General features: G+C 39.0%; 1 protein-coding gene across 3 annotated transcripts in view; it reads left to right on the top strand.

Moving 5' to 3' along the window:
- The window catches only part of UST (uronyl 2-sulfotransferase), a 176,671-nt gene that overhangs the window by 58,727 nt on the left and 105,116 nt on the right, over positions 1-12,828 (top strand). For all 3 annotated transcript variants that reach the window (XM_052784767.1, XM_052784769.1, XM_052784770.1), the window contains exon 2: positions 7,424-7,467. In XM_052784767.1, the coding sequence (XP_052640727.1) occupies positions 7,424-7,467 (44 nt within the window). The remainder of the gene's footprint in view (positions 1-7,423; positions 7,468-12,828) is intronic.

The raw sequence follows: 12,828 nt of genomic DNA, 5'->3' as shown, positions 1-12,828 counted from the left end.
AAGGGCAAGGAGGATCTTGGAGGAGTAGAAAGTGGCTGAGAACTAGCAATGCAGAGGATAAGACTGCTGTTTGCGGGTATGTTGGGCTGGGGCCAGTATATATTGGTGTATGAAGACTTCTGAGTGCTAAAGGCCAGTACAAGAAAAAAGTTGGTGTGAACTGGTCCTGTAAGACTTCCAGAGTGAAGATTAGATGCAAGTGTCTAACCCTTGGGGGTTAGGAAAAGTCTCCCAGCAAGAGTCTCGGAGCAAAATATTCAACTGCTTGATATGTATATAGGACAGATACACAATGTGGGTGCTTGTAGTAGGAAGATTATGATTTTTTTCATGTCAGACCATCTAGACCTGTGAGTTTGTAAGATGGAAGGTTTTTTCTCCTTATTTGAGAGCAGGTTTAGCCAAGAGTTTTCATTACTGAATATTCAGATTCAATTTCATCTAGCCAACGTTTTTAAACATTCATTAAAATGGGTCTTTCATCTTGTAGAATTATAGGCTGGAAAGTCTGTCATTAGAGGGTAGAAGCAAAAGCAAAAAGCGCCAGAAATATCACCAATAGACCCAATGTCTGTGATATTTCCATTGTAGTGCTTACTGTAGATCTCATAATTTGGATAGATGGCATCATATCAGAACTTTGATTTTTTTTTTTTTATTTGAACTAAACCACTGAAAGTTTTGAATTTCTTATTCATTAATTATAATTATACATTTCAGTATGTTTGAATGTAACAAATACAGTTAATGTGGACATTTTTCCTAAGATTTTCCTGATCTATGGAACAAGTTAACACTCTAGTCTTGAGTATGTTAAAAGGCAACCATATAAATATAAACACTAACAGATTTGGACAAGCTGATAGTATACAGAAAGTCAGTATTCTTTAATAGTTGTTTTCATAAAGGTATTTTTCTTCATTTAGAATCTTTCTCTCATGTATATTCTGCATTGGTTTAGAACCTACCATTATCCAAATCCTTCGTATCTGTATTCCAGTGGTACTTTTATATATATTATATATGCAGAACTACCAGTAAGTTTTCAAAAACTGTAGTTATGTGTGCCAGTTTCTCTCCTAATTGTGTTAGAAGTATGAAACTGGTAGGAAAACAAATCTGAATTATATCTTAATGAAGTTTCCAGGATTCGGTTCACTGGATAATAAAGCCAAATAGGTATTTTTATCATGGTCCGGCTTCTTTGCTTCATTGCATGCAGTGATGTAGAGTGAATTAAATGTATGGGTTTGGTGTGGGGGTATTTTGGTGATTTAATAAATAAGGAGTAACCAAAATGTTTTGAAAGGCAAGAAAGGAAGTAGAAAAATCCATTTTGAAATGTTTTTTAAAAAAAAAAAAAAAGAAAATGCTTACTCTACATTTTTTTCATGGTCAAAATTTTGACAGGATGTTAGTCTTGCACAGAGGAAACCAGTTGTAGGTACAGAGCCTTTTACATATGATGGAAGAAATTGCAGTAATTCACTTTGTATTCCAGTGCAGACTGGTCAGTGGGGTTTTGCTATGTTTTGCTATGTTAATCTTCTTTGCACACCTCTGAAAAAGTTCCCTCAGTTAAAGCTGGTGTGGCTATGCTGACCTCAGCAACAGCAGAGTTTTCCTTTTAGGTTGGATTTGAGCTGGGCAGCATTCTGCTAAGCTGCTAGTTTTTAGGTTGTAGTCCCTAGCCCCCTTCCTGCCTTTGGACCACAATGGCCTCTACGACATGATGACTAAGAACATCTTATTATTTCAGATGTGTAAAAGTCTATGAAGAATCCAAGGATGCTCACTGCTCCACTGGGAGAGGAAAAAAAAATAAGGGGGGGGGGGGGGGGGGAGAAAAGAGAGAGAAGAGAGAGACACCTATAAAATGCAGGAGGCTGAGAATAAACCGCAGAAACCACCCCCAGCCTATTGTTTCTGGCAGTTCTGTCTGGCCTGGGTATGTGCTGCCATCCACGGGCATCCTGTTTGAGGTAACGCTTCTACTGGTGGAGCCTCCCCAGTGTTTTCTGTAGTGGGAAATTTTTCGTGGTGGAAAGAAAAGAGTGAGGAAATTGCACAGAATAAAATGATAACTGGCACTGGGGAGCCATGAACTGATTTTGATTTGCAGGTGGCTTTCCAGTTTCTTGCTTAAATAATTTTTTGACTGGAAGCGGAACAGAACTGATCCTCTTCTGATTACTCACTGGCACTTTCATTTATTTTGAAGGTGCAATTCTTAATGATTAGGGGTGCTTGGTGGGGGAGTCATTCTTCAAAGCCTTGATTTCCAGACCAGAAGACTCATCAGACAACTATTAAACTGTTCCTTTCCTTTAGCCGTCAGATGATCTAAGGGGTGGTATGCCAGTAAAGGTTGTATTGGCGCCTGGAAGTTTAAGACGGTGACCAAGTGAAGAGAACAAAGCAGGATTTTCACAAGACACATTAAATTTGGCAGTAGCTGGATCCCAGCTCCCTTAGACTGCTGCTTGTGATTCCCACCAAGGGAAAACCCTGCTCCAGGAAAATAGTCAAAACTCGACATTTTCCATGTTGGCTTTCTCCGTTCATCTCTACTCAATTCTTTCCGCATGATATCTAAATTGTTCAAATAGAGTGATCCTGTTTCGGTTGCTATCAAAGGGTCTTCAGTTCATACATAAGCCCATTTACCACCTCTTCCCGTACTTCGTGGTCATTTTTTGGAAACCTTTTTGTCAGGATTGCGGTTATTCTTGTTTTCTGTGGTTCTGAACTGATAACAGTAATATTTGTCCTTAATCCTGGGGACTGACCATCTTTCTCTGTATAAACTTGGCTTGCTTCAAGCAAAACCCCCACACTTCAGTGATTCCAAGAAAAAAGGAACATAACCACAAGGTTTCCCTGAAGATTTTGAATACAGCTGATTCACTTAACCTCAAGGATAATAAATTATGGAAAAATTTGGACTCCTTCCATGTATTCACCATGTTCTGTAATAAAGCTGAATCCTTTTTTTTTTTTTTTTTTTTTTTCTGACAGAGACTGGAGGAAACAGTGTTCAGTCAGCTCAAGTGTGCTGTTAAGCATGTTTGTGGAATGCATAATACCACTGTTTTGAGACTTGATTATTCTGTCCGACTTGTTTCTAATGCCTTAGACTTGCATGCTATTACATGAAAGCAGAATATATTGTAAGGCAGAAAATTTTGTTCTTAAAGAACAAATACTCCTCTTCAGGAAAAAAAAAAATCTAGAAGTGTCTTGTTGGGCAACAGACAAGAGCAGTGATGTCTTCAGTAAAGTTTTATTAAAGGACTTCAGAGAAGTCATCCTAATAATTTAATGGCATAGAATCATAGAATATCTCGAGTTGGAAGGGACCCATAAGGATCATCGAGTCCAAGTCCCTGCTCTTTGCAGGACTACCTAACACTATATCATACGACTAAGACGCTCCTTGAACTCTGACAGGCTTGGTGCTGTGGGGAGCCTACTCCAGTGGTTGACCCCCCTCTCAGTGAAGAAACTTTTCCTAATGTCCAGTCTGAACTTCCCCTGACGCAGCTTCATTCCATGTCCTTGTGTCCTGCCACGGGTCACCAGACAGAGGAGATCAGCACCTTTCCCTCCACTGCCCCCCTCCTTTAGGAAGACACAGGTTGCTTTGGAGCAATGGACTAGATTCTTACTGAGGAAAGATGACCTCCTCTTCAATCATTTTATCATTTCCACCACAGAAAGTATCTTCTCTTCTTGTGGCACTTAGTGATGTCAAACACTTGTTGTCTGTGCTAGAGCATATGAAAGCTGCATAATAATGTTCTGTACCTTAGATAAGCCTGTTGTGTTGATGTAGTTAGAGTAAACACTTGAGCTTATGAACAGTGGTTTCAGTGTTTATGGTACTTATTCCTAAGTCCCTGATATTTTACTGTGCAACTCTCCTTTTTGTACTGCTTTGTCATTTCTTAGTAGACAATAGTTCATAGATTGGCTTTACCTTGGTATTTCTCCATTGTTGCAATATTTATAATGCTGAATTTTTCTTTTGTTTTTCAACTAACCTAGTCTGATATGTAGTCCTGAAAAGTGGCCCTATGTGTGAAAGCAGCATCCTCTCTCAAATTCAGAAGACTTCTAAATGCCCAATGTGGGAGTCATGCTTAACAAGCTTTTCATGGCCTCTTCCTGTGTTAGAAAATCATCATCTTTCCTTCGGGTTTTCTGCAGAAATATTCTGACCTAGGCACACGTTTTTTAGCACGTTTCTGCATACATTAAGGCTCCTGTAGTGTGGCCTCTGTTTTGCAAGCAGAAAGGAAGCAAGCCCAATTCTATGATATGATGGTCAGTGAGAGCATGTGCAGGGCTTCGCAGGGTTAAGGAACTGGCCGGCGTACCCCAGAGCCTGCCCGCTCCACTCCATCACAGCTGCGTTTGTTGAGTTATTTTAGTGTTTTTTACTTAGGGTATGGAATGAATCATACAGCAGAAGGTTTCACTTTTATTACTGAAAACAAATACTCATTTTAAACTTGAACCCAAAAGAATTCAGACTATTGAATTGATGTGGCGTGCTGCGAATGCTGAGATCGGCTCTGGTTCATACTGAGGAGCAGAAGTAGGAGATCTCGCAGGAGGAGGGAGCTGGCTCAGCACGTGGCGTTTGGGGCAGTGTAAGGCAGTGGGGAGTGTCTGCAGCTTTCCTTCTGCTGCTCTTCATTTGTAAGTTGTTCTGGCTTGGTTTCAAATCAGTACTCTTAACTTCCTTGATCACTTGTGTCTGGCAATCGGTTTCTATCACTGTTAGTTGCTTCTGGATTTGAGCAAGCAACTGCTGTGAAAAAGACCTTTATAATATGGGCCAAAATTGTACTATTAAGTGGATACAGTAGTAACTAGACTGTGCTGTAAAAAAACAACATTCTGAGAACAGAAATCAAACCTGCAGGATGTATGTCCAAAGCCAGGGATATTTTGGTGTAATTTTAATCATTAAAAAATTACAAAGGAAGGAAAATGCAGTATGCATACTAAGAACATAGATTACTGATACAGAAAGGTGAAATTGGTTAAGTTATTGGCTCCTTAATTTTAAAGAATGTCTCAAAAAAGTTTCCATAATATACCTTAGACACTCTTGATGCTGCTCTGTAAGATACTGTATAAACTCTGACTGTAATGATGTGCTTTCTCAAGAGAAGGTGGTAATTCAAATCTTCTCTAGAGCAAAATGGGCTATGATATGCTAAAGATATAGTTAATATATATGTAGTTAATATTCCTTTTTATTTGGGTAAAATTTTGCCAATATTTTGGGGAGGCGAGAAATATATATGACTGTTAACGTATCCTTCTTAATACCAATTATAAAAGTCTAAAGTTTTGTTACTCCTGCTTTTGAACAAATTAGTAGTTTTCATATAATGTTTATGGCATTTCTCATGTGTTAATTTGTTTAGACAACAGAAAGTGCTTTTTAGCAAACACCACCTGTTTTAGCATGGATCAAAATGAAACATTTTTCCTGACACAATGAGAAAAACCTTAAGATTTATTTTTATCAACAACAGTGGCAGTGTTTCAGCTTAATTAATTACAAAGAAGAGACAGTTGCTGTGAACTATGTAGTAAGAGCCTGATCCTACAGGAACGTTAAATCCTAAATCAGTGTGGATAGAGAGGCACTAACAGAGCTTTCCTTGCTCCTCTCCCGGGGTAACCCTGGGTTTACCTGAAATGCTTATTTTCAAGTCCATCTCACTGGATATGGAATAGCTACTTTATTGGAAAGCCATACACAACTCTGTTACTAATCTGTGAACTGAATTACTTCCCTGGCAATTGGAATCAGATCAGAGGAATGGATAATAGAAATTATCCTGAATATAGGGAATCAGCCAAATTATGGCATTGAAGTAATCAATTTGGTCGTTCAAAGGATGGGTATTTGTGTCAAATGGATAGAAAGATGAGTTTCTGGTATGCTCCAGAAGGTGATTTAGTTGGCCATAGAAAAGTTACTGTTCAGGCTTTTGTAGTTGTGCGAACTCTTGCAAGATTGCGGTACATACAAGAACAAATTTGGGGTATTAGGAGTAACCTTTAGATGAATTGGAAGCCTTTTGACTCAAGTTTTCATAACTTCATAACCTATGCTAGAAAAGCATAGAAAAAACAGAAGACAAAACACTTCTGCTAAGTAATCCTGACTTTTTATTGTACATGGAAATTCATCACACTCTCACACACAAACTTCTCCTTCCTGCCTCCTGGATCCAGAAATCTCTGGTTTTTTTCTGGCACTCCGAAAAACAATGTGACACAGTGTCCTTTTGGCCGGATTGACAAGAGAAGAGCTCTTTGGTGCCAAATTGTGTTTTATTCCCACTAGCCTGCATTGCCCCAGAGGCAGTATCTGCTGCCCATTCAACACGCCAGGAACAGAGATGCTCACGAGTGGGACATGCTTTTTACAGTCCTCCTCCATGTGACATATGCATACCTTGTAGGCACTTGTAAAAATGATTCTGATACGCCGTACTGATGTAAGGTTGGAGTGGAGGTATTTTTGCTGTCTTTGGTACGAGGATGACTGAGAGGAGAGGCATGTGTGGCCCAGGGGGAACTTATAGACTTGCTGCAAGGTTTCATCTTCTGCTGGGACATGTTGGGAAAGCTCCTGGTTAATCCTTTGGAAGAAGGGTTCAGGAAGGACAGTTGCAGGGAAGACAGCCTATGGGTGTGCATCAGAGGGCATATTTTATATATCAGTGTGTGCTTGTAAGTAATGGGTAAAAAGTCTGAAATTGTTGCCTTTTTAAATTGTAGCTAACTAAAAAGGGAGCACTGAAAAATTTTAGAAGCTTTTTTTTTTTTTCTGAAGCTTTTCATCTGAATTAAAAGAGCATCTTGAAAGAGCAAGTGTAATTACATCAGAATACAACTCCCATTCAGTCAATACTGTTTGGGAACAAAAAGGTAGCTTGGAGGTTGGGGAAAACCCATGTTAGAAGAGAGATAGGTGAATGCTTGTCAACTCCATCAGACCAAAATCTGATGAAGGTCTTTGATACTTTATTATTTAAGAAATCTTTTTGAGGTTAATTGTGCTCACTTGCTTAAAATGTACAAGGATGCAGCTGACAGTTTTTGTCATGCAAATAATTGAATGCCATGATTGATTAATTAAAGCTGCCTTGGCCCATTTAGTTTTATGCTAAAATGACAATGTGCATCTAATCTTTTATCAAAAATGTAGCCAAAACAAATTAGGGTTTTTTTCTCTTGTTAGTCAAAAATTAAAGCAGAGGGTATTTATTTTCCTCGAATTATTTGACACCACAGAACCAGTGGGATAGATTTACACTGGTTCCATGAATTGGCAAGTTTTAAAGTTGTATTGGATGACTTTTGTTTATCTCCATCTTTCTTCTTTTTGTAGGAAATTCCACTTATTTGGATGACCATGGACCACCCCCTCAAAAGGTGAGCTGCTGTTGTTTGGTGTTTGATTTCTTCTTGCTTTTTTGGTTTGGGTGTTTAACTAATTGTATGTTTACTTGTGTGCAGAGCAACTCTGCTGAGTTTACATCAACAGCACTTGGCCTTTCTGACTTTTTCCCCCCAGTGTTTTCAGGCATTTGTAAGTAACTTGGGTTAAATCTCTGTGTGATTAAACTAATGACATTTTTGTCATCAAGTCAAGGGGAGGCAGGATTTTAGTGATGTTTTGTCTGTCAGCTCATTCATGCAAAAACAAGACACTGCAGTTGGAGCTAATAAGGCAAATGAAGATGGCTTTTTTGCTGGCAGCAGTTCCTACAACGTGGGCTGTGCTGCAGGTGTAATGCTTTCAATCAGAGCAGTAGGATATGTTTAATGAATGTGCGTAATGAGTCTTTTTATAGGGATAGGGTACGCTGTTCCCATCACGTATGACTGTGCAGCACTGACTTCGCCTTCACTGTCATCATGGCACCTTATGACATTTCAGGTGAGGACCAGCATCGTGATGGTTTCTTCAAGAGGAAAAAGTGGAAGCAGGCATTTAGAGTCTCTTGTTTTGTTTACTTTTGTTTTACTGTCTGTTGGTTTATTCTCTAAAACATGATTTGCTACTATCTTGTGTTTTGTCTTTCTATACAAGGTGGCTATTATAATTCCTTCTGTATAGTAGCTTTTTAAAAAAAAAAAAAAAAAGACAACTGTTATCTTGCCATGTTCTAATTTCTCCAGACTCACTTTTATTTCTGTAGGTACAGTGTAGTATCTTACTGAGGTATTTGGGTAGAACTAACTGTAGTGGTTTTGAAGTCTTTATGCTGTGCAGCGGCAACACTTGAAGGTGCAGCTTTTCTGAAAGTTTCCTTTCCAAATTATGCAAAATTCTTACTGTTACTTGTAAAATACCAAAGCAGAAAGGGGGTGGGAGATACTGTGATTATGTATATAATAATAATTAGCTATAGGCTAATTTTATATAATATAGCCTATGGCTTTCTTTTATATAAAACTTTTCAAATAGTATTGTTTTAATGGAACTTAGATGCCTGAATGCTTTTGTAAGCCCTATTGGAATTTAAGTAGAAATTTTACCTGTTTTAAGAACTCCGCATGAAAGGGTGAGATTCCGTGGTCACTTCTAGCCAAAAAGTGTAGTCTGCTGATGAAAGGGTCATTTTTTCCTCAGCAGTGCAGGATTCCCACTGGGCTGATGTGCATGGGCTAGAGCAGCTACTGAAAACATGTCTGTCTTCTAGTTTAGTTTTCAGACAGATTATTTCACTGATGTGGCCCACTGTGAATGCTAGTGGAGCAGGTGAGAGTGAGTAGTTAGAGATGGGGTGGAGGCGAGAAGCTACTATCTCTGATGGTAGTCCTCACTCCTCTCTGTTCAAACTGACTGAAATCACACCTTGAGCCACCAGGCCTTGAGTTTAAATGCTCAATCATGTGTGTGCATCACTGTGGTGAAACAGTTGGCTTTTGGTCAGCGGAAGGAGGGTAATGTGGAAAGCGATTCGGCTTAGCTTAATTATCAGTGAAAGCAAGCTACAATAATCTGGGTTTCTTAACCTTTTTGCTGCAAACTCTGTGTGCACGAGATCTGTAATTTTCAGCTGATATGTGGAAATTTGTTACACTCTTAAAGTTCAGACAGCTCAGAGGGATGATGTACATCTGATTTTCTTCCTCTCAACACAAATTACTCACTTTTTCTGCATGCACAGTTACAAAAACAAACAGATGTAGACAGAAATGACAAAATCAACATGTTAAGTTCATCATTACTGAGATGGGACGGGGGGTAATCTAAGGCTAAATGAACGTTTCACACTTAAAATTTATTTAGTACCCTCTTGTGCTCTTGAAAGATACTTTTTTGTTATTTGGGTACCATCTGCTTCTCTTGCCCAGAAGTACAGCAGCTTGCGTGGAGTAAAGCATTATGTTTTTCAGGTCTCCACAGTGAATACTCAGCTCAGAAGAGTAAAGCAGTGCTTATTCTGGACCTGTATTTTTCATGCTTGCATTACCATTCAGAAATGCTTAGCTGTGCCACTAAGGAAAAGGCTGTAATCTAGATAAGAGTTTCTAACCTTGAAAACTTTATTCAGATTTTGGTCCTTTTACTTCAGGAATTTTGTGTTACCAATTAATGGTGCTGTAGATGGGAGCTGTACTCCAATGGGAGTAGCAGTTGGACAGATTTATCTAACCCAGACACTTTCCTGTTTACATTATGAAAATTTCTTTTGCCTATCTAAACATGTAATTTTGGGCTATGTTCACACAGCTTCATCCAGCTACAGCTCAGCTGTCTGTAGAAAGGTCAGCTGGTTAGGTAGCTACACGATTGATTGATTGGTTGTATAGGTAGTCTTTGATTACCTACTTAGTAAAGTTTTTGGGGCTTCCTCTGTAATCATCCTCACTCCTGAAAGCTTGGTGAATAGCTCAGTGAAATAACAGGCTATAGCCTCGTATAAGGTACAGGTATTTTGCTTTTTGAAGTATCTGTCTGTGTTTAGAAACATTGATAAAAGATGGGTGCACACATTTTGATCATCCCTTGGACAACATGTGGGCAAGCCTGCTTGTTCTTGGGTGGGGTTTTTTGTTTTGTTTTTCATTCTCCTAATCAAAACGTGGGCGGGGATTGGTAAAAGGGCAGATAATTCCTGGTATTTGCTTAGGGTCATGTTTTGCACGGAGATGCTCTTGCTTTGTAAATCTCACGGATTGCATTATTGGCTAAGTGCAATTATTTACCCTCCTACAGCTTCAGCTCTGAACTGTGAACTCTGCCTGTGTGAGTGAAACTAAATTCACTGTAATTGTCATCATCTTTCAGGTAGCCTCTAGTCATATGACTAGGTAACTGTCTACATTTAAACTACTAGATCGTTAAGGTCAATGAGTGGTTTAATTTGACTTACGAAAAGGTGTCAGAAGAAATTAATCCTGAATCCAACACTTAAAATATTTCATTACAAGTAGTATTTTCAGTTGTGATCTTCACAAAGCACAGACGAAATGATGCACCTTTTTTAGTAGCATGTGTAATGCACAGATGAAAAAGCCCTCAGTTTGTTTCTTTCAATCCTGGCAGTCACTTACCCTGGGAAGCATACCCTTGCCCTGCTGCATTCAACTGTGGTCGGTCCTATGTGGCACTATTATGTGAAGCTCTCCAGCATTTTCCTAATGCCTGCTGTATTCATCAGAGGGATTTACAGCATGCCCTGAATGAAATGAAAACATGAGAGGGGGATTTGGTAGGTTTAGGAAGTAAGTTTTAGAGTCAAAAGGATTCTAATTTTATGTGTCTGCTTAAAAATGCTTAAAAGGTGGAAATTGAGATAATGAACAACAGTGCATTGCCCGGGGTTGAAATGACTGATAGCTAATATTGGCGGTATGTAGTTAGCTGTAGTGGAAGGCCACCAACAGTTGATATGCACTGGACTGTAGCTGTTTTGCAGAGTACATTCCAGTGTTTTGTTGGAAATCGTATTAGTTTTGGCTTTTCGTCATGGCTAGGTGCCAGAACTGGTTTTGTTGAATACTGTGGGGTTTTTCTCCCAGTGGAAGAACTGAAAATAGCACTTGTTCTCTGAACAAGGAATAGCATCATCACATTTCAGGAGATCAGGGTACTGGGCTGTATTTTCAAATGAAGGTGACAGCAGCAATTTTCTCAGTGCAAGTAGAGAAGGAAAGCTTTGCTCACTGCTGTACATTAACATTGCTGGCATGGTTCTTGTTCTCCCTTTAAGGCCAGTTGAGCCAGCTTTTCAAGTCTTCCCCCAGTAAAGGTTTACTTGACTGTTAAAGGTTAGCAGTGGTTATCCTTGCCAGTGGTATGAAGGTACTGTGTCTGCCATAGGCCACTCTTCGGTCCTTAGGCACCAAAGACTTGACCAGAGATTGACTAATCCTAGATTTTCACGAGTTCTAAGACAGATCTCTATGTGCTTCTCTGCGGGTAGATGCAACCTCCGCTAACCCTAGCACAGCTCTGGTCTTGCTAGTGTTAGTATGTGACAGATTAAAAAGAGAATATAGTTGAGCCAAATGTAACCTCCTACCCGGTCAGTAAAAACTAACTCTTCAAGTTAAAGCACTTGAATTTCCTAGTTCAAATCTCTACCTCCTTGGGTTTTTTATACACATCTGAAAAATATAAATTTTAAGGTTTTTGCAAAGTGATCATTTGTTTATCCTTTCTCTGTAGATTGGACTCTAAATGATGCCTATAGATGATGCTACTCTGTTTTTAAAAAACACCTGTGAAATTGGTGTTCCTTAGTGACTGATGGTGTTCAGTTGATATATTTCATGTCTGAGCATTTCAGCAAATAAAACGGGTGTATTTTGTTCCAGTACTTAGGCTGGCTATTTCTTTAGCAAAACTTCCTGAGTTTTTTTCCTGCATCCAACGTGGAGAAGCTGACCTTTGAGGACAAACGATGCGATCTTTATCAAACCTACTGTTGTTATTGATTGAAAGCTTTTCCCCTGAGAACTTGGCAAGAGCATCAGGATATGTCCGTCTTTTGGTGCAGCTGATATATATGTGTAAAGGAGCTGTGCACATAGATGACAGATAAATTACATTCAAGTGGTCTATCCTCCTTTTCTTGACGGTTTTCCCATGGGATGCCTGTCACGGACCCAGTATATTCTGGCAGCTGTTTAGGTGTCAGCAAAGCCCTAGGCTTAGCATGTGTGTGACAGTGCTTCAAAGCTTTAAGTGAATACAAAAATGGATGTGGGTCAGGATGAGGTCAAAATGAAAAGAAATAAAATGCATACACAAAGTAAGTTTGATCTGATTTTATTGGTTTGAAGCTGGAACGTGGATAAATACACTTTTCACCGTTCTTTCAGTTCTTACCTAGTACTTATGTAGATAATTGTTCATGTATTCCTTATGGATCAAGACTGTGGGAAAAGATAGCAGAATCCTTACGTGGCCTTTGGTATGTATATACTTGTCACCCTCTGTTGTCAAGTAGGTTTTTTTTTTATTTTATTTGACTTTAAATCTTACTAAAAGTTGATGTCAGCATTGCCCCCATTACACTGAGGTTTTAGGTTCATCAGGTTTGTGTCAGCTTTATTATTTCCAATTCTTTTGGTAACAGTACTAAGATAACAGCCAAGAGCTGTGCATTTTTCTTTTAGTTTTGCTTTATTTTTTTTTTTTTTAGTGGATACTTCCTGTTTCATTGGAACTTGTGTTTTAGTTCTAGCCATCTTTTCTGAGAACATGGTTTTACCCCTTCAGCGCTCTACAGTCTTAAGTGATTGATTTTTTAGGGATGAAGTGCTTGATTTTAA

The sequence above is a fragment of the Harpia harpyja genome, chromosome 4 (genome assembly GCF_026419915.1).
Source record: "Harpia harpyja isolate bHarHar1 chromosome 4, bHarHar1 primary haplotype, whole genome shotgun sequence".
Lineage (NCBI taxonomy): Eukaryota > Metazoa > Chordata > Aves > Accipitriformes > Accipitridae > Harpia > Harpia harpyja.
This window is presented reverse-complemented; position numbering and strand designations above follow the sequence as displayed.